Genomic DNA, 22,006 nt, shown 5'->3' on the forward strand with positions numbered 1-22,006 from the left:
CCGGAGCGGGAGCCGGGGGTGGGCGCTGTCCCTACAGCCCGGGGCCAGGAGTGGGGGAAGAGGGTGGGGCGGGAGAAAGAAAAACCGGGCAACATCCTGCTGGGGTGGGTTAGTGATTTGGCTGCCTGGGCCTGTGAGGGGAAGGGTTGGGCAGTGACCCAGGGACAGGATTTGGGGGCATGATGGGGGCCGAATTTGGGGGCCAAATGTCTCAGAGTTGAATTTCGGACGCACAGTGGGCTAGTGATCGCATTTTGAAGATACAGCAGGGACAAGATTTTGGTGTCACGTTAACCCGGGTGCAGGAAGTTGGGGGACCCTGACCACGGAAGGTTGTGGGTACAACGACCGACAGTAAAGATACAGGGGGCACTGGCCCAGGGTTCAGTTGCTGGGGATCCTGCAGGATTGTAGTTGGCTGACTGGGAATCTGGGTTCCTCTAACTGAGGAGACACAAAGGCATAAGCAGGAAGCCGGGCCCTGGGGTCTGTTCTGGGAGAGTCACTGATAAATGCGGGGCGGGGGGAAGGAAAAGGGGTTGGAATTCGGGCCTCGCTGACGAGCCCGACTGGAAGGAGACGCGGCGACCCGCGTGCGTTTTTATCTTACAAAAACATGAAAGTTTTAGACACCTTCTCGTTTGAAAGAAAAACTTTTCAAACAGGGACGTATCCAGTCTGCCGAGTGGAAACTCCATCCTTACCTGCTGTTTTCGTAAAAGCTCTTTTTTCCAAACTTTTCCCTTTTTCGGGGCCCTGGTGGCACAGCGGTTAGGGGCTATGGCTGCTAACCAAAAGGTCAGCAGTTCGAACCCACCAGCCTCTCCTTGGAAGCCCCATGGGAAAGTTCTGCTCCGTCCTTTAGGGGCGCTATGAGTCGGAATCAACTCCAAGGCAACAGGTTTTTGGGGGGGTTTCCCTTTTTCTGTGCATTTACGTGACACGTGCACCTCTCCTACATTTACAGCGTGTTCTTCCTGTTCACGAAGCGATCATGGTATGCAGACGTTTCCAAAATACATTTTTGAAAACCGCTCTGGCCCAGCAAGAGTGTGACTGGAACTGAGCCTGGGGAGGGGGGATACGTGTCAACTCCCGCCTCTCCGCACCCCAGGTCCCCGCGCGTGCGCTCTGCAGCCGAGCCGGCTCCCTGGGGCGCCCTATCACTGGCGAGGTCCCGGGTGCCCGCGGGCGGCCATCCTGCGAAAAGGGGCGTGCGAGGGGTGGGGCCGGAACGTGTTTCGCTGGAGCCTCGCCCCTAGCGGACACAGTTACCCGACGCACCGACCATGGCTGCTGCCGCACTGGGGCAGGTGGGTTCGGGACCCCGGGCTGGGGGGCTGAGGAACCCCGAGGGGAGGCGCACTCCCGGAAGGGACCACTTGCGTGCACCCGGTCCGGCTTGGCGCGGCTCCTCTTGCGCTCAGATTCCTCTCTGCGTTGCCGGGTAGGCGCGGGTCCCTTGGAAATGAGCACGAGGCTCTTTATAGGGTAGTTGAGTAGACTCGGATGGGGTGGACTCGGAAGGGGAGTCAGGGAGGCCCATGGAGAAGGGGACACGGGGTGAGGGTGGGGCTGTAATGCGGGAATGTTAGGGGGGTTAAGGAGGGAGCCACCAGCCTGTGGGGGCGCCGGGATAAGGGCCCCAGGATTCCAGGATTATGGGTGGGATGAGGGTACAGAGCTCAGCCTCAGGTCTGGCCTGGTAAGTGGACTCAGAGCCCTGTTTCTTGGGCACTAAAGGTTTTTTTTTTTTTTTTTTAAAGGTTAAGTTAGATGTAGAATGCCGCATTCTGAGCCACTCTTCTGAGGCTCTGCACCTGGGTTGGAAATCGTGGCTGCTTCTCTGTGTCAAGGTGACATAGATCCTCCAGGTGACACAGATCGTCCAGGCAAGACCGAGATGTTCTGTTCTTACTGAGATGATGTCAAACAGCCAGCAGAGTCTGTGGTTTTAGAGAGAACATTTCTCAGGGAGAAAAACAGTAGCAACTCCAAGAAGGAGGCGAATGTGAGGGTTTGACAGCTGCAGCCTAACCTTGGGGGAAGCAGCCTTTCCTGTTCACTTTGCTCTTGACTGTGTCTGGTTTGTTCTAACCAGTCCGATAAATGCTGTTGTTGTTGGGTGCTGTCGATTTCGAGTCCTAGGGACCCCATGTGACAGAGTAGAAGTGCCCCATAGGGTTTACTAGGCTGTAATCTTTACAGAAGCAGATCACCAGGTCCTTCTCTTTTGGCACTGCTGGGTGGGTTTGAACAACCAACCTTTCGGTTAGCAGCCACCAGGGTTCCTTGTCTGATGAATAGCAGGGAAGAATTTTCCTTTCTCAGACTGATGTAATTTTCACTTTCTTAGAATCTTGGTGGTTGTAACCGAGACAGAGTCCTGAGCTATGACAGGGACAATCTGGGCTCTGATGGTGATACTCCTGGGCTGTGTTAGGGGTTAGACATGGGCTTTGATGGGTACGGTTTGGGGTTGTGTTGTGGAGAGTCCTGGGTCATCACAGGACAGTTGTGGGGTCTGATGAGTTTTGGGCTGTAATGAGGAGAGTCTGGGGCTGTGATGTGGAGAAACCTGAGCTAGGATGAGTACACTCCTGGATTGTAATATGGGGACATTCCTGGGGTGGGAAGGGGACAGAGCTGGGCCATAGTGGGACAGTCTTGCAGGGGCTGGCCTGCACAATAATGGGGATAGTTCTGGGGTGTCATGGGACATACTGGGCTGGTGAAGGGGATATTCCTGGCTGGTGATGGGCACAGTCCTAGCATGTCACCAGGATGGTCATGGGCTGTGGTAGAGACAGTACTGGACTATGATGGGGCCACCCTGGGCTGTGATGTGGGAATAGCCCTCGGGTTTGTAGGACACAGTCCTGGGCTTTGACAGGGACAATGCTGGGCTGTGGTGGGGAAGGGCCTGGGTTTTGGTGGGAAGGGACAGTCCTGAGTTGTGTTGGGACAGTACTTGGCTGTGGTGGGGCCAGTCCTTGGTAGTGATGGGGACAGCCTGGGGTTGTGATGTGGAGAGTCCTGGGTGGGATGGGGTCAGCCCTGAGCCATGACAATGACAGTTTTGGGCTGTGATGGGAATGGTCCTTGGCTGAGACGGTGACAGCACTGTGCTATATGGGGACTCTCCTGGGCTGTGATGTGGGGACAGTCCTGGGCTTTGGCATGAATGGTGACATCCTGTAGTGGGAGGAAAGTCCTGAGTTGAGGTGGGGGCAGTCCTGGGCTGAAATGGGACATAGTGGGGGCTCCATCATATTCCAGAATTCTGCCCTATGCAACCCTCTTCCCTTCATCCTTTTTCATTTCTTCATTCAGCCTCAAGGAGCCCTGGTAGCCCACCAGTTAAAGGCATTTCACACTCACCCAGCAGCTCCTTGGGAGAAAGGCCTGCTCCCATGACGATTACAGCCAAGAAAACCCAATGGGGCAGTTCTACTCTGTCACATGGGATCACTATGAGTTGGAATTGACTACATGACACCCAACCACAACAGCAGTTCAGCCCTAATCCTCTTACACCCTTTGTTCCAATAGTGCAGGTGTGAGGTTGGGGGTGTCTGACAATCTGGGTCACCTTTGGGCCCAATTCCTACAGTTCGAGGTGTCAGAAAGGTCGTCTTTGTGACACAAATAGTTAAGCACTCAGCTACGAACTAAAAGGTTGACAGTATGAGTCCACCCAGAGATGCCTCGGAAGAAAGTCCTGTCAGTCTACTTCCAAAGTGTCACATCCTTAAAAATCCTATTTAGCAGTTTTATCCTGACACATATGGGGTCGCCATGAGTCAGGGTTGACCCGACAGCAATGGGTTTGTTTTTTGTTTTTTTTTTTTTTTTGGGTGCCAAGATGGTGGGGCACCTTTCCACAGCTGAGACCCCTGTTCTTAGAGTAATACTCCAGGAGGAGAAACGCAGCTTCTCCCAGCCTGACAGGGTCTTTGGGGCCACCAACCAACCAGTTGCTGTCAAGTTGATTTCAACTCATAGTGATCCCATGTGTGTCAGAATAGAACTGTTTTCCATAGGGTTTTCAAAGGCTGAGTTTTCAGAAATAGATTGCCAAGTCTTTCAGGGCGCTCCTGGGTAGACTCAAACCTCTGAAATTTTGGTGAGCTGCCAAGCCTGTTAATTAACTGTTTGCATCACCCAGGGACTCCCTCTGGGGCCACTAGGGGCACTGTGCCCAGGCACTGTGCCCAGTGCCTTCTGTCTGCCTCCTTGTGGCAGTTGGCTTTTCTGCCTCTCACCTTCTTTCCCTCTCTCCTGTTGTCTCTGTCTCTCAGCATCTCTGACCATATCTCCCCATTGCTCTGCCTCTCCCAGTCTTTCCTCATTTCTCTGGGCCTCCCTGCCACTCTGTGCTCTGTCACCTGAAGTCTTGGGCTTTGTCTGCCTCCCCCTTTCCCCTTGTTCTCTTTCTCTCTCTCTCGGCTCCTCTTTGTCTGGCTGTCAGTACTGTTTCTTCATTTCTCTTGCCTTCACTTCCTTGCCTGAGTTTCTTTTTCTCTCTTTGTCTTGGCCTTTCTCCCTCCATAACCATATCTGTTTTGATATCTCTTGGCCTCACTTTCCATTCCTTTCAGCTTATGTTTTTCATTTCTGTGTCTCTATCTTTTTCCTCATTCTTCCACTTTCCTCTCTTTTAGCTTTCCCATTCTGGCTCTGTGTCTGTCTCTATTCTCCCTGAGGGTTGCTCTCCTACTCCTATGCTGGCTGTCTCCATCCCATGTATCTGTCCTCTCTCCACACTGTGGGTGTCCTTTCCCTTCCTAGACAGAAGCACGGCCACAAGGCTGTGCTGGGCACACACTGCCCCCTAGAGGCGATGCTGTGCACTCACACTGATCCTCCCAGAAGCTCTTGGGCTCCGCCCCATCCTAGACTACACCTCAGACTTGGTAACCCAGACTTTAGGACACAGCAGGATCACAGCCCTGGCCTCCCTTACAGCTCACCTCCTGGCCAGTGACTGCTCCCACTCATGTCGGTTCCCAGAGGGCAGGAGCAGGCTGGGCTGCTCTGTTTCCCCCAGCCTCACAACCACCACCAAGCTGCCTCCTGCAGCTAGGGAAAGGGAGAGTATGAGGTCAAAGGACACTGGGGAAGGGCCACCCTGCTGGACACAGCCAGACCTACTCTCCCCTGTGGGTTTCAGGCAAAGCCAAAGCGGGGCGGGGGGGCGCACCTGAGCATTGTCCAGTAACAGCTGAGGTGGCTCTGGCACCCCGAGTGGCCCCCACTTCCATGTGGAGCCCTTCAGCCATGGGCTCTAATGCAAATTGAAGTCACTGCCAAAGTGGTATCCAAGGTGTGGGGCTGGGGGCTTCAGACAGCCTCAGAGCCCAGTCAGTGCCCTAATATCCTGAAAGAATAAGGACTTGGATTCCTGGGTCTGAGGGAGGAGGGAGTTGGGGGGATCCCAGACTCCAGGGTCTGAGGGAGGAGGGGCCTGGAGCCCAGACTCCTGGGTCCTGGGGAAGCATCACCGGTAGGACCCTCACTTTTCTAACTTTTGTCAGAATTTGGGTCCCCGAGAGGCCTTCACTTACCTGTGCACCTTCCCTCGTCGTCACCTCCTCTGAGCTGGTCACAGGGCTGGGGCCAAAGTCCCTGGAGTGGGAGGCGCCTGTGTTTGACTTTGCTCAGCTGTGCAGGAGGCAGAGAAGGGAAGGGGCGCTAATTTTACCTCTTTCCTGGGGATGGGCTTTGATTTGGCCTCCTTCAGGAATCCCTCACCCTACACACTGATCAGACGGTCAAAGGACTTGGCCAGAATGCACTGGGCCTGGAACAGAGCAGGCCAGAAGGGCCACCCCAAGGAAAGGAGGTGGCCAAGGGGGTGCAAGGGCCCCCTGCTTTCTCCCACTCTCGGCCCCACCTCCTTTCTTAATTCTCTTCCCACCCCCAGATTTGGGCCCGAAAACTTCCTGTCCCTTGGCTTCTGTGTGGTTCCAGAAGATGTGTCTCCTCCAGCTTCAAGGTGAAAGGAGGGGCTGGGACTCCTGGGTCTGAGGGAGGAGGGGCAGGGGCTTGGGACTGCTGGGTCTGAGGGAGAAGCATCTGGGGGCCTGGACTCCTGGGTCTGAGGGAGGAGGAGGCTAGGGGCCGGATTTGAGCATCTCCAAAGGGTTCAGGGCCCAGAAGTGAGAGCTGAGTGGCAGTGGGATAGTCTAATAGCCTGCCGTCAGGCGGTGGGAATGGGAGGGAACTACATTTCCCAGAAGGCTCTGGGGCTACAAGCCCCTCTTCTCTATGGGGCTGTGTCCCAGGGGTTCATGGGAGTTAGAGTTTTTCCACTTGGAGGCTGAAGCCAAGTTCCAGGACACTTGGGTCCCCTGTCTTTTCATAGGCTACAGACCTACATCTGGAAATGACAAAGGAGCCTCATAAGAAGCCCAATCCCAGTGAGCCCCTGGTGTTTGGAAGTACATTCACCGACCACATGCTAATGGTGGAATGGACCAGGGATAAGGGCTGGGGCCAGCCCCGAATCAAGCCATTCCAGAACCTCACGCTGCACCCGGCCTGTTCAGGCCTCCACTACTCCCTGCAGGTGGCGAAGCGCTGGCCTCTCTCCCCTTCCCTCAGTGTCTCTTGCCCCCTGCTGTGCTCCCCCACACCCCTTGCTCTATCTTGTTGGTTGGGTTTTTGTTTTTTGTGTGTTTCATCCACCGTCCATGTTCCAGGCCTTTTGCTGGGTGATGCTGGCTTCCCCGAGCTGAACAATCCCAGTTCCTTCACTTGAATACTGCACATTTGCTAACAACCCAGTGTGGTCTGTGTGCTAATGGACGCAGCAGAGGCATTGTGGGAGGCCAGAGGTACTCCTGATCAGGCCTCTAACTGGAAAGAAAGCGAGGCTTCTCTTGCTAAAGAGAGGAGCTTGAGGGTCTTAGGGGGAGAGGGGATAGGCAGTACCAAGTGCCTGAGAGGGGAAGAGCCTGGCAGATTTTGGGGGGCTTGGGGATTGGAGGATTGGAGGAGGAGGCTAGCGACTTCATCAGGGCCACACAGGAGCTCAGAGGAGGGACCTTGTCCACACACCCAGGGAGCCATGAGGAGGGCCAGCTCTGGGGTTAGTGAGGCACTGCTTGGGTTGTGTGGAGGATGAGTGGGAGGAGAGAGGCTGGAGACCAGGAGGAGGCTGGGCTAAAATCCAGGCAGGAAAGGATGAGGCTGGAGCTGGGGCTAGGCTGGGGCTGTGTGGATGGACAGGAAGGGACAGGGCAGAGAGACCGAGGGACAGACACAAGGGTCTGACAGGCTGGGGCAGGGGGAGGAGGGGAGGAAAGAGTGAGGATAGCACCTGGGGGTCTGGCCAGGTGGACTGTGTGACTGCCCTCAAGTGGGGACCTAGGATGGGGAGCAACTTCATGGGAAGTGGTGAGTGTGAGGAGCCTGTTTGGTTTCTAGGACAGAGATCCAGGAGGCATTTGGTATAGTGACTTAAAGCTATGGCTAAAGGCAAAGTCTTTTTTTTTAATTTCAAAAGCAAAGCCTTTGTTAGGAAAATTTTGTTGAGATGAGATTTGGATGCTCATGTTACAGCCCCAGTAATTGGTTTGCAATTTGGGTCATTTTTGTCCTCTAGAGCATGATTCTGTGACTTTGGGGTTTTATGACTATCATGTTATTCTCTCTTTCTTTGTTTTAAATTTAATAATTTATTTTATTTTTGTTCTTGTTGAGAATATACACAGCGGAACATACACCGGTTCAGCAATTTCTACATGTACAGCTCAGTGCCATTCTTTAAGTTGTGCAACCATTCTCACCCTCCGTTTCCAAATTATTCCTCCTCCATTAACATGAACTCACTGTCCCCTAAGCTTCCTATCCAATTTTTTGAGTTGCTGTTGTCAGTTTGATCCCATATAGGTCAGTCTTTAAAAGAGCACAGTGCTCAAGGTGAATGTTCTTTACTAATTAAGCTCAACTATTGTTTGGTTTAAAGAAAACTTCAGGGAATATTTTTGGTTTAAGTTTTAAAGATTATCTCAGAGCAGTAGTTTCAGGGGTTTATCCAGTCTCAATGGCTCCATAATGCCTAGATTCCATGAGAATTTGTAATTCTCTCCGGCATTTTTCCTCTTTTGATCAGGATTCTTCTACAGAATCTTTGACCAAAATGTTCAGAATTTGGAGAATTTTTTTTTCCGCCTACTACTGGACATTGAATTAGTTCCAACTATTCTGTACAGATTCAGTTGGGTAGCAGTTGGATACTAAGGCAAGCATCAAGGACAGTCAGAATTATGCTTGCTCATCCCCCAGGAAGATGGTTCCCTGAGATCATTATTTATTTTCCTCTCCATTCTGCCCAGCACAGCCAGGTTGCCCTTCAGCCTTGGGACCCAGTATTTTTTCTTCAGTTGAGTGAACACAGAGGAAGTATGGAGCTTAGAGGCCCTGGCGTGTAAAACATACATTTCTACAATGCCTGGACTCTCATACAGGGCAGCTGAGGCCAACTGAGGACATAGGAGAGTCATGTCCCCATGTCAACCTCACTCTAACGCATGCCTGGAATAGCAGGAAGACCACTGTATTTTAATTATTTTTTTAACATTGTGGTAAAATACATATAACATGAAATTTATCATTTTAAAGTGTACAACTTAGTGGCATTAAATACATTTACAATGTTGTGCAACTATCACCACTGTCTAGTTCCAGAACATTTTCAGCATTCCAAATAGAAAGAAACTCCAAACCTATTAAGCAATTACTCTCCATCCGCTCTTCCCCAAGCCCTTGGCAACCACTAATCTACTTTCTGTCCCTATCTGCCTGAATTATTTTTTCACTTCATTTGATTTGGAGTGTGTTTTATTTACCTAGTGCTATTGTGATACAAATAACGTAAGTGGATGGCTTTAAAGAATGAATTCATTTTCTCACAATTCTGGAGGTTAAAAGTCCAAATCAGGGTCTCGGCCATGTCAATGTCTTCCTTGTTGGTAGCCTCAGGCGTTCTTGTACATGGTTCTCACATAGCGTCTGTCTTTCCCCCTGGTGTGTCTCTGTGTTTATTCTGGTCTTTTTATAACTTATAAGTGATTAGGTTTAGGACCCATCCAACCCTGAAATGCCTTCATTAACATAACAAGTGAAATCCTATTTCCAAACAGGACCATATTTACAAGTACAACACATATTTTGGAAGGACACAACTCAATCCATAACAGTGTTTTTGTTTTTAATTTTGTTGTTATTGAGCATATACACAGAAAACATATACCAATTCACCATTTCTAGTGACATTGATTACACTCTTTCAGTTGTACAGCCATTCTCACCCTCCTTTTCTGAGTTGTTCCTCCCTCATTAACATAAACCCACTGCTCTCTAAGGCTTCTAACGAATCTTACTAGTTCCTGTTGTCAATCTGATCCCATATAGATAGTTCTTAAAAGAGCATAATGCTCAAGGCAGACTTTTTTTTTCCCACTTGTTAAGCTAAACTACTGTTCAGTTTTAAGCTGATTTCGGGGGATATTTTTGGTTTAAGGTTTAAAGATTATCTCAGGGCAGAGTGTTTTTTTAATTAAAAAAGTCTTTTAAAAAATGGGTCATATATTCACATAGTTTAAAATTCAAAATGTACAAGAAAGGATATACTTCTCCCATATCCAGCCACTTCGTAGCGCTCCCAAGAAGCAAACCCGTTACCACTTTCCATGGCCTTCTAGAATGCTTCTTTCTGGATACACACATTGATGTATTTGTGCACTCACTGTTTGGTACCTTGCTTTCTACCTTTACTGTGTCTTGGAGATTTCTTCTGTAACAGCTTTTGAAGCGCTTTTCTCTTGTTTATTACTGCTGGGTAGTATTTCACCCTAACAGTACACCTCATTTAAAATATCAGTCCCTCATTGTTGGACTGGAAGGTTGTTTCTGGTCTTGTGCTATTATAGACAATGTTGCAATTAATAACCTAGTGCCGGCATCACTCCCTTTAAATGCAAGTGACAACAACAACAACAAAAATGTAGCTGCTGAGACTGCTTATGTACAACCAGAAACCCCCTGGGATTTGGTTCCTTGGTTTAGAGGTTTAGCATCATTGTTTCATGGGATACCCCAGTTAATTGGCCTAATAAAGTGTTTAGAACTTCTGTTCTACCTCCTAGTTCCTTGCATAGTACCTGAGGTCTTAAAAGCTTGCAAGCAGCCATCCAAAGCATGACAATTGGTCTCTATTTCCTGGAGCAACAGAGGAAGAAAGAGAGTCAGGAAGAGGAGTAGGGTATGGAATGTGTGACTAATTACCTCCTAGAACAATTGCTTCCTTTGTCAGGAGACTAGAAGAACTGGATGGTGCCTGGCTACCATTATTGAACATTTTGATCAAAAGGGGGAATCCTATTGTATCCCAATCAAAAGGGGAAAAATGCAGAACAGGTTTACAAATCTTATTGACTCCAGACTTTCTGGAGCCATGGAGGCTGGATGAACAGCTGCTCCTTGGAAACCCTATGGGGCAGTCCTACTGTGTCCTGTAGGGTTGCTCTGAGTCAGAATTGACTCAACAGTAACAGGTTTGTTTTTTTTGATTTTTGGTAGTTCAACAGTTAAGTGCTTGGTTGCTGACTGAGAGGTTGGTGGTTTAAACCCACCCAGCTGCTCCACAGGAGAAAGACCAGGCAATCTGCTTTCCGTAAAGATTACAGCCTACTTCAAAAATGGGAAAATGCAAAAGAGAATTTCAGATTTTCGTGGACTCCAGACTTCCTGTAGCCATGAAGGTTGCCTGAATCCCTGAAACTATTACCCTGTTATAATCTTTAAACCTTAAACCAAAAATATCCCCAGAATCCTGAGGTTCACCCTTCAGCCAAAGATTAGATAGGCCCATAAAACAAAACAAGACTGAAGGGGCACACCAGCCCAGGGGCAAGGACTAGAATGCAGGAGGGGACAGAAAAGCTGGCGATTGGGAACTCAAGATCAAGAAGGGAGAATTTGACATGTCGTGGCGTTGGTAACCAATATCACAAAATGTGTACCAACTGTTTAATGAGAAGCTACTTTGTTCTATAAACCTTCATCAAAAGTAAGATTAAAAAAATGTATGTATATATGTATATCTCCCCCGAAGTCTTCTTAAAACCAGACAATAGTGTAGCTTAACTAATAAAAAGTGTCTGCCTTGAGCATATGATCTTTTAAGAACTGTCTATATGGGATCAAAGTGACAACAGCAACTCCATAGATGAGATAGGAACCTTGGGGGCAGTGAGTTTATATTAATGGGGGAGGAATAACTCAGAAAAGGAGGGTGAGAATGGTTGTACAATTGGAAGAATATAATCAGTATCACTAAATGGTACATGTAGAAATTGTTGAATTGGTGTATGTTTTACTGTGTATATTCTCAACAACAACAAAAGGTCCAATAGAAAAAAAAAATACAAGTAAATCTGTCAGCTCAGTTTCTAGAACTGTTGAGTCAAAGGGTAGGTGCCTTTGTAATTTTGAAAGGTATTGCTACATTTATTTCCATAGAAGTTGTATTAAGTTCCACTTCCACCAGCAGAACCTGTTTCCCGTACCCTAGACAAGCCTTGTCAAACTTCTTAAAAAACCTTTTCCAGTCCCCTGTGTGGTTTTAGAGGAACCCTGATGGCACAGTGGTTAAGCACTGGCCTGCTAACTGAAAGGTAACCGGTTTGAACCCACCAGCAGCTCTGAGGGAGAAAGATGTGGCAGACTGCTTCCATAAAGATTACAGCCTTGGAAGCCCTGTAGGGCAGTTCTACTGTGTCCTGTATGGTTGCTATGAGTTGGAATTGACTTGATGGCAACGAGTTTGGTTTGGTTTAAGTGGTTTTAAAGGTATCTCAAAGTCATTTTAATTTTCGTTTTTCCCCTAATTATCAGTGAAGTTGAGCATTTTTTTTACAAGCTTAAAAACCATTTGTATTTCTTTTATTGTAAACTGTCCGTTTTCTAGGCTCGTTTTCTCATCAGGTTGGGTTTTTAAAAATTGATTTGTAGGAACACTTTATATTTTAGTGAAGGTAACCTTTGTGATATGAGTTGAAAATTTTCCTTTGGTTTGTGTCATGTGGAAAATGGTTTATTTTTATGTAGTCAAATGTATCAATCTTTTCTTTTTTAAGCTTCTGTAATTTATCATATTTGGGACCATCTTCAATCCAAGACATAAAACCATTATCTTGTGTTTTTTTTCTACATTTTTTATGGCTTGATTTCTTTTTTTGTCATTTAAATCTTTAATCTACGTGGAGTTTTTCCTAGTGTGAGGTATGAGGTAGGGATCCAATTCAATTTTTTGAAAAATCTAAGTGGATATTTGGTTGTCCCAATACCATTTGTTGAGTTACTCATGTTTCGCCCATTGATTTATAATCCATTTTCTAGGCTATTCCATTGTTTAATATACCAATGTTATTTTGTTTTAAGTGTTATAGGTTTATAATTTGTTTTACTATCTGATAAGGCTATTTCCTTCCCTGCCCTGCATACACGTATACTCCTCCCACCCCTTCTTCCCTTTCTTTTAAAAAATGTCCCGGTCAATTTTGCATGTTTTTTATTTTTATTTCATTCCTTTGTTCAACAAACACCTATGACTGCTAAGCACTGCTCTGGAGACAGGGATGGGGGTACTCTGCTGAACATATCAGGTGTGGTCCCTGCCCTGAGGGCACTTGCAGTCTGCAATAAGGCAGTATTCAGACACCCTGACCTTTCTGTGGGTGAAGGCAACACCGTGAATGATGCAAGATTTAAGCTGAGAGATGTGCTGAAAGAAATGAGGTCAAGTGAGGAGTTTCCTAGCAGAGGCCCCAGCAAGTGCAAAACCTGGGCTTAGGAGGAGCCTAGGACCACCTAGGAGAGGAGGAGACCATGGTGGCAATAATGGGGGAACCACTGGGCAGAGAAGGAGCCCTGGTGGCGCAGTGTTTAAGAGCTTGGCTGCTAACTAAAAGGTCGGCAGTTCAAATCCTCCAGTCTCTCCTTGGAAGCCCTTTGGGGCAGTTCTACTCTGTCCTGTAAGGTGGCTATGAGTCGGAATCAACTTGATGGCAACAGGTTTGGTTTTCTTGATTAGTGGGCAGAGAAGGAGCCCTGGTGGTGCAGTGGTTAAGCACTCAGCTGCTAACCGAAAGGTCAGCAGTTTGAAACCACCAGTCACTCCACGGGAGAAAGATGTGACAGCCTGCTTCCTTAAAGATTACAGCCTTGGAAACCCTAGGGGCAGTTCTACTCTATCCTTTAGGATTGCTATGAGTTGGAATTCACTTGACAGCCATGGGTAAAGTGGGCAGAGTGTTAGTATAGGAGAGGCTAGATCGCAGGAGGCCTCAAAGGCCGAGGTGAGGATTTGGACTTTATCCTGAAAACAATGAAGGGTCATTGAATTTTTTTTTCCGTATTAATTTTTTTTTTTTTTTTACTATAGGAAATTTCAAAAATAAAAGTAGAGAGAATAATATAATGCATACCCCATACCCCTATTGCCCGGCTTCATCAGTTGGCATCTGCTGGCCACAACTTCTTTCATCTGAGCCTCTACCCTCTTCTTTTCTGTATGATCTTGAAGTAAATCCCAGACGTATTATTTCATCCATGAGTGTTTCTATGTTTCTCTGGTATACAAGCATCATTTTTTTAAATTTTATTTTATTGTTATGAAAATACACATTACAAAGCATATGCCATCTCAACAATTTCTACATATACCCAGTGGCATTGAACAGAAGGACGCTTAAAACATTATCATTCCTGTAATATATGAACAGTGAACTGAGACAGGTTTAAGCAGGCTGTTCTCTGCTTGTCTGTCTCTCCCTATTTGACTCTAACTGGTCTCTGTCCTTTGGCTTCTTGAGTTGTCTACCTCTGTCTGTCTCTTTTCATTTCTCTCTGTGACTTAGTCTTATCGGCCTTTCTGTCTTTGTCTCTGTCTCTCTGTGTCTTTGTGTCTCAGTCTCTCTCAGTCTTGATGACTCCTGCTGTCTCCCCTGACTCCATGGTGGCCTATGATCTCTGAGCCCTTGTTCCCTGCAGCTCTTTGAAGGCATGAAAGCGTTCAAAGGCCAAGACCAGCGGGTGCGTCTCTTCCGACCCTGGCTCAACATGGACCGCATGCTGCGCTCAGCCCAGCGTCTCTGCCTCCCGGTAAGGGGCCTTGACCTGAACGAGAGGTGGGCGCGGACTGGGGCTGGTCAGGAGGAGGCTCCTCTGACTCATCCTGATATCTGCCCAGACTTTCGACAAGGCCGAGTTGCTCGAATGTATCCGCCGGCTCATTGAAGTGGACAAAGACTGGGTTCCGGAGGACACCGGCACCAGCCTCTATGTTAGGCCAGTGTACATTGGGAATGAGGTGGGCGATTCCCAGGGCTGGGGGTGCTGGGGTCAGGACTCTGGGGAGGGAGGGGAGAAACTAGGGAGCAGGGCTCCTGGGTCTAAGGGAGGAGTGGGGTGGAGGCTGGGACTCCGGGGTCTGAGGGAGGAGGGGGCTAGGGGCTGGGACTCCTGGGTCTGAGGGAGGAGGGGGTGGGGGCTGGGACTTTTGCATCTGAGAGAGGAGGGGCATGGGGGTAATGCAGACTCCCCATCTGGGGAAGAGCAAACCCGTGGGCCTGGGATGGAAGGCTGGAAACCCGGACTCCTGGGTCCCTCATGCACCCTCCCCTCTATCCTTTGCAGCCATCGCTGGGTGTTGGCCTCTCCACACAAGCCCTCCTCTTTGTCATCCTCTGCCCCGTGGGCTCATACTTCCCTGGAGACGCTGTGACCCCTGTCTCCCTCCTGGCAGACCCAACCTTCGTGCGGGCCTGGATAGGTGGGGTTGGCGACTACAAGTTGGGGGGGTAAGCAGCCCCAGCCTAGCCCCTGGGGCATTGGCTGTGGAGACACAGGTTCTGGTGCCCATGCTTTCCCGTGTGCCTTTGGCACATTCCTTGTCCTTCCTGGTACTGTTTCATGCCGCTGGGAGAGCTTTGTGACACCCTTGCTCAGAGTCTTGGTTTCCTCCTGTGGTTCAGTGTGATCTCCGCTGAAATCAAATAGTCGGAGGAGAAGGGGATTATTTTACAGGTGGACAAACAAACAGGCTGAGAGGCAGGACGGTTGGGTGAAGGTCAGTGGGGAAAAACCAGGTGGCATCAAGTTGACTCCAACTCATGGCAACCCTGTGTGTGTCAGAGTGGACCTGTGCTCCAGTAGGGTTTTCAGTGGCTGATTTTCCGGAAGTAGATCTCCAGGCCTTTCTTCTGAGGTGCCCCTGAGTGGATCCAAACCTCCAACCTTCTGTTTAGCAGCAAGTGCATTAATTGTTTGCACCACCCAGGGACTCCCTGGCCCTCAGAAAGCCCCCAGAAATGAAGTTTAGACTTAGTTCAAGGGTCTCTCCCCCGGGAAGCCTCCCCTGAACACCCAGGCTGGGCCACCGGGGCTCCTCACCCTCATGTGGACTTTCTGTGTAAATCTGCCTCCCTGGGGCTTTGACTCAGTAAGGCAGGGTGGAGGTAATTGGTGGTCCAAGGAGAGAGAGCAGTATGGGTCCTGCTACGACAGGAAGTGTGGCCCAACTGGGGGTTCTTCTGGGTCTTTCCACACATCTCCTGAGGTCTCCTGAGGGCCAGGTCCTGTTTCTGGTGACACTGGGACACAGATGAGTCAGACAGGAGCCCTGCCCTCCCAGGGGTTCCAGGCTGGTGGGAGCCCCACAGTCCAGAGTGACGTGTGCTCTGGGAGGGGACTCAGGGCATCAGGAAGGCCCAGCGATAGCCTGACCAGGCCTGGGAGAGGTGGAGGGCTTCATGAAGGAGGTGACCCCTCAACTGAGGCTGGTGGGGAGGAAGGAGATGGTTTGCTGGGTACAAAAGGTAGTAAACAATTTCGAATCCTAGGGACCAGCACGTAGGGTAGGGGGAAGCCGGGCTACGGAAGGTGTCCAGGGAAGAAAAACAAGTCCCAGTTTTTTCAAAAGGCTGAGCAAGTGCTCAAGGGCCAGGCTGGGGCTTGAACGCCAGGCAGAGGGGCTGGGGCCTTGTCCTGGGACACTGGGGAGCCTTGGAGGGCTGTGAGCCAGGGAGGGGCAGAGTCTGCTCTGTATATGGAGGGACTCTTGAGACCATGTGGTGCAAGGACTGGACCTGGCCAACCCAGCTGCCCTACGACAGGAACTACGGGCCCACGGTGTTTGTGCAGCAGGAGGCGAAGAAGAGGGGCTGTGAGCAGGTCCTCTGGCTGTGCGGGCCCGACCACCAGCTCACTGAGGTGGGCACCATGAACATCTTTGTCTACTGGACCCACGAGGATGGGGGTGAGCCCACCCAGGACCCAGCGAGGCCCTGGTCTTCTCCCAGACCCCATGGGGGATGCGGGTGCCAGACAACACATACCTAGCAGATCCCAGGCCCCAGGGATTCTGGGGGTTTTGGCACCTAAGAGGATGGGGACCAGGTGGGCATGAGGGTGTGAGGTAACACCGCCACCCCTTCTGCCTGACCAAGTACTGGAGTTGGTGACTCCCCCACTGGACGGTGTCATCCTGCCTGGAGTCGTCAGACAGAGTGTGCTGGACCTGGCTCAGAGCTGGGTGAGGGCACGGGGTGATGGGCCCGCTGCACTGGGGGCCTGAGCGTCAGGGGTCTGTAGTGGGGGAGCTGGGGCACATCGGCATGTCTCTGGGTCTCTGTCCACCTCTCTTTGGCTTTCCGTGTCCCCCCTTGGATCTCTGGGAGGGCGAGGCAGGGGACTGCAGCAGGGCCACCCTCTAGGCTCACGTTTATGTCTGTCCCTTCACCCTACCCTGCAGGGTGAGTTCCGGGTTGCGCAGCGAAAGGTTACCATGAATGAGCTGCTGCGGGCGCTGGAGGAGGGGCGGGTGCGTGAAGTCTTTGGCTCAGGCACGGCTTGCCAGGTTTGCCCGGTGCACAAAATCCTGTACCAAGGCAAGGTAAGACAAAGCTGTCTTTGGCGGTGGGAGGAAAGAAGGGAGAGATGCCTGGACCTCATGGCCCCTTCTTCCCCAGCAACTTCACATTCCCACCATGGAAAACGGGCCTGAGCTTATCCTCCGCCTCCAGAAGGAGCTGAAGGCAATTCAGGTGAGGTACACCCACGGGGAAATAGGCAGGAGGCTTTGTTCCCCGGAGAAGTTCCCCTATAAACTTCTGAACTGAAAGCTGATTTACCCTCGCTTTGTCTGAGAAGCAGATAACAGCCCCTCCCACCAGCCTTTGGGGCATTGTGCTGAGGCTGCATTCCATGAATCTCTGGCCAGGAGCACCCCGCTGGGGCTAATAACCTTTTCCTGTGAGCCTGTGGAACCCTGGGCTAGCTCTTTGGCTTGAGAAATGCCCCTTTCCACGAGCCTCTGCGGCCCCTGGGTAAACGGGTGTGACAAATCCTCTTCCCCGTGCGTACTGGGTCACTAGGTAGCCTTCTGGTGTGGGAAATCCCCTTTCCGTGACCCTCTGGGACCTAAGCCAGCCATCTGGCTTCAGAAGTCCGCCTCCTATGAGCCTCTGAGCCCTGGGTATCCCTTTGGGGTGAGAAATCTTCCTCCCACGAGCCTCTGGACCTTGGCTCCTTCTCTGGCCTGAGAATAGCTCCTCACAGGAGCCTCTGGAGGCATTCCCGTTCTTTTGAGCTGAGGTATGCTTTCCGAGAACCTCTGGGCGCCTTTCCTGGCAGTCCAGACCTGGAACAACCTTTCACTGAGCTTCTGTAAACTCCTGTTCCTCGGGACATAGAACTACACCTCCCTTGACCATCCGGGCTTTCCCAGCTAAGAACTACTTTTTCCAAGAGCCTTCAGAGCCTTACAATAACTCCTTTCTACAGAACCATATCTCCCTCGAGCCTCTACGCCCTCTTTGTCTTGATTCCTCCTCCCTATGACTGTCCGCGGGCTTCTAGGAATTGGACTACATTTCCCATGTGGCTCTGGGCGCAGCTCCGTAAGCGCTCAGTCTGGGACGCCCCAGGGGCTGCTGGGAGTTGCAGTGCAGCTTCCCTCACGCTCCGTCTCCGTTGCCTCGCAGTACGGAACAAGCGCCCATGAGTGGATGCTCCCGGTGTGACTCCGCGGGCTGTCCTTCACCACCGTCGGATGCAGCGACGTGTAGCGTTTGGCTACCGCCAGCCTTTGCCCACTTCCGGCCAATGACTCACCTGAAGTGCAATATGAAAAAAAAGACTCGGTCCCGGGACGCCTGGGTCTCGGGCTCCCCCATGTGGTTGCTACATCCCAAAGCCATAAGGGCCAGGCCCAGGCGTCCTGGCTCCTAGTCCCACCTCTCGGGCCTTGGGGATTTGGTCCCCCCACTGCACCGTGTCGTGTGGTCAAGACTCCACATCTCTCCGTTCTCTGGCCAGACTACCTGGTGCTGCCGTTGATTTTTTTTCTTCTTGCTGCAATTTTGAAATAAAATGCCAAAGATCAAGACTTTAGCTGTCATCTCCAGTGATGCGACTCGGGGACCCCGGAGTCTTAACCAGGAAGCCTTGTCCTCGGCCCGTTTCTTTCTCAGGGACCCAGCAAACCGAGCCCGTGTCCTGGCCATCTTCCCTCCCCTGGGAGAGGCCTTTCCATTTCATCCCAAACTGAATTTAACAGTTTTCCCCACCTATCGGCTCCTCCCTCTACTTACCTACCTTGGGAACAGCCGCATGGTTCAGCCAGTCACCAAACCCTATTCGTCCTGTCCCCTAAATGTCTGTCCCCTCAGCTGGAGCTCCAGGTCAGGCCTTGTCTTCCCTTGCCTGGACTCTTTGTTCCAGCCCATTCCCTGGACTCTGGCTTCCTGTATGTCTGCTACATGGCCCCAAAGGGGTCTTTCTACACCCAGACCTCCCCTGCCCCTCCCCTGCTCACTGCCTCCCTATGGCTCCCCAGCACCCTAGCCAGTACTGCAGATGATGGGCCAGAAGGGTGATGCATGATACTGTTGGAGGAGGTGAACATGAAGAAGTTTCTAAAATCTATTAGCTGCCGACAATCAACCCCATGCACAAAGGAAAAAAACACAAGCTAGTCCTCTGCCATTTCCGTGACTGGTTGCAGAGAGGACCATTGTGATCCATAGAGTTTTCATTGGCTGATTTTCGGAAGTAGGTCACCAGGCTTTTCTTCCTAGTCTGTCTTAGTCTGGAAGCTCTACTGAACACGAAAACCTCCACTGACAGACAGGTGGTGGGTGTGCATAAGGTGCACTGGCTAGGAATCCAACCACAGTCTCCACATGGAATTTGAGAATTCTATCGCTGAATTACCTTTGCCTCATTTCTAAAGTCTGTTGTTGTTGGGTGCTGTCAAGTCGATTGAGACTCCTAGCCACCCCATGAGACAGAGTAGAGCTGTCCCATAGGGTTTTCTATGGAAACAGATCTCTGTGACTTTCTCCCATGAAGCTGCGGAGAGGGTTCGAACCACCAACCTTTTGGCTAGCAGCAAAGTGCTTCACCATTGTGCCACCAGGGCTCCATTTCTAAAACCTAGTCCCCGTTTATTTGTCTCTGTGATTCTGCATGTTCTGATCTTTGCCCTCTCACACACATTCAAATAATCTCTATGGCACAGTGGCTAAGAGCTCAGGTTGCTAACCAAAAGGTGGGCAGTTCGAATCCACTCCTTGGAAACCCTATGAGGCGGTTCTGTTCTGTCCTATAGGGTTGCTATGAGTCAGAATCAACTTGAAAGCAATAATTTTTTTTTTTTTTTTTTTTAAATGTGGAAAAAAGCCAGGCATTAGGACTAGGCACATCCATCCGGTTGCATGTCTGGATTCAAATGTGCCTCTGTTATCAGCTTGCTGTGTGGCCTTGGGCGTGTAACTTTATCTCTCTGGTCCAGTTTGCTGTGGCAGGTCACAGCCCTGCTGGAGGTAGACCCTGTGGGACTATTGGATAGATACTGTGGCCTATCCATCAGTCATCAAGCTTCTGCAATTCAAGGAGAATTCCAGCATGTTGGGGCAGCACACCCTCTTATTCCCTTTTGTCGGTGATTGCTCAAGGTAAGTCCTGGGCCAAGGAGGAAAAAAAAAACATTGCCATGGAGTCCATTATGACTCCTAGTGACCTTATAAGACAGAGTAGAACTGCCCCATAGAATTTCCAAAGAGCAGCTGAAGGTTTTGAACTGCCAGGCCAAGGAGAAGCTAGGGAAAATTTGCTGGAGGTCTCTGGGAAAGCTTTCATTCCCTGGGAGAAGAATCAAGGAAGGCTACTTCTTCTTTTCTTCCCTCCCTGCTTCGGCAGTGCAGTGTGATGCTCGGAGCTGCTGCAGCCATTTTGTGCCCACCAAGAGTGCTGTTGTCCACACACTGAGGGTGGCAGATGACAGAGATGAGAAAACCAGAGTCCTTCAACTCTGAAGCCTCTGATTTCTGGACTTTTTTTTTCAAAGTAAAACAAAAACCTGTTGAAGCTAATTTTGTCTGGTTGTTTGTTATTTGCAGAGTGTTTTAATTTAGTTTTGTTTTGGGTGGGAAGGCACTTGCAGCCAAAAACTTTTTGGCTGTTTTCTCTGTGGTCAGAGCTGATTGTGCTCAAGAATTCCTGACTCAAGCAAGAGTAGCCAATTTAGATGCTGGCAGTGACCTGGCTCCAAACAAAGACCAAGATGAAATTGCTAACTAAGAGTCCCTGAGGGAGTGATCAAGAAAGGACAAGTGGCCCTCCTTAGGAGATAAACAGGGTCAGAGGTCATCCTGAGGAAGTAGGCTCAGGGAGATCACTTGAGGTAGCAGAAACAAAGACTAAACAGGAATACGTTGACACGTAATAGGTTAAATATTGTTATTTTTAAATGAACTTTTAAAAACCAGTTGCTCACAAAACAATAAATGTTGGAGAGGCTGTGGAGACACTGGAACACTTAAACACTGCTGGTGGAAATGTAAAATGGTATGACCACTTTGGAAATCAATTTGGTGCTTCCTTAGAAAGCTAGAAATAGAATTACCATATGATCCAGCAATCCCACTCCTTGAAATATATCCTAGAGAAATAAGAGCCTTTACACGAACAGATATACGCACGCCCATGTTCATTGCAGCACTGTTTACAATAGCAAAACGATGGAAGCAACCAAGATGCCCATCAATGGATGAATGGATAAATAACTTATGATATATTCACACAATGGAATACTATGCATCAATAAAGAACAATGATGAATCTGTGAAACATTTCATAACATGGAGGAATCTGGAAGGCATTATGCTGAGTGAAATTAGTCAGTTGCAAAAGGACAAATATTGTATGAGACCACTATTATAAGAACTCAAGAAATAGTTTAAACAGAGAAGAAAATTTTTTTGATGGTTATGAGAGGGGGGAGGGAGGGAGGGTGGGAGAGGGGTACTCACTAATTGATAGTTGATAAGAGCTATTTTAGGTGAAGGGAAAGACCGCACACAATACAAGAGAGGTCAGCACAACTGGACTAAACCAAAAGCAAAGAAGTTTCCTGAATAAACTGAATGCTTCGAAGGCCAGCATAGCAGAGATGGGGGTTTGGGGACCATCGTTTCAGGGAACATCTAAGTCAATTGGCATAATACAATCTATTAAGAAAACATTCTGCATCCCACTTTGGAGAGTGTTGTCTGGGGCTTAAACACTAGCAAGCAGCCATCTAAGATGCACGAGTTGGTTTCAACCTACCGGGAGCAAAGGGAATGAAGAACACCAAAGACACAAGGTAATTATGAGCCCAAGAGACAGAAAGGGCCACATAAACTAGAGACTTCATCAGCCTGAGACCAGAAGAACTAGATGGTGCCTGGCTACAACCGATGACTGCCCTGACAGGGAACACAACAGAGAACTCCTGAGGGAGCAGGAGAGCAATGGGATGCAGACTTCAAATTCTCATAGAAAGAACAGACTTAATGGTCTGACTGACACTTGAAGGACCCTGGAGGTCATGGTCCCCAGACCTTCTATTAGCCCAAGACAGGAACCATTCCCAAAGCCAGCTCTTCAGACA

The 22,006-nt window shown here is 49.6% G+C and overlaps 1 protein-coding gene across 4 annotated transcripts; it reads left to right on the forward strand.

Moving 5' to 3' along the window:
• Positions 1-1,191: 1,191 nt before the first annotated feature.
• Positions 1,192-19,561, forward strand: BCAT2 (branched chain amino acid transaminase 2). 4 transcript variants are annotated; one of them, XM_064294014.1, is made up of 11 exons: positions 1,194-1,313; positions 5,927-5,998; positions 6,368-6,571; positions 14,062-14,172; positions 14,261-14,380; positions 14,707-14,870; positions 16,185-16,327; positions 16,518-16,603; positions 16,823-16,963; positions 17,040-17,114; positions 17,854-18,032. In XM_064294014.1, the coding sequence occupies exons 1-11, from the start codon at positions 1,290-1,292 to the stop codon at positions 17,908-17,910; spliced, it is 1,197 nt and encodes a 398-aa protein (XP_064150084.1). In that variant the 5' UTR covers positions 1,194-1,289; the 3' UTR covers positions 17,911-18,032. The 4 variants fall into 4 exon arrangements, with proteins under 4 accessions (XP_064150086.1, XP_064150085.1, XP_064150084.1 ...); XM_003406825.4 differs by lacking the exon at positions 17,854-18,032 and adding an exon at positions 18,054-19,561 and having other exon boundaries at positions 1,195-1,313; XM_064294016.1 differs by lacking the exon at positions 6,368-6,571 and having other exon boundaries at positions 1,192-1,313; positions 17,854-18,037.
• Positions 19,562-22,006: the final 2,445 nt, after the last annotated feature.

The sequence above is a fragment of the Loxodonta africana genome, chromosome 11 (genome assembly GCF_030014295.1).
Source record: "Loxodonta africana isolate mLoxAfr1 chromosome 11, mLoxAfr1.hap2, whole genome shotgun sequence".
Taxonomy (NCBI): Eukaryota; Metazoa; Chordata; class Mammalia; order Proboscidea; family Elephantidae; genus Loxodonta; species Loxodonta africana.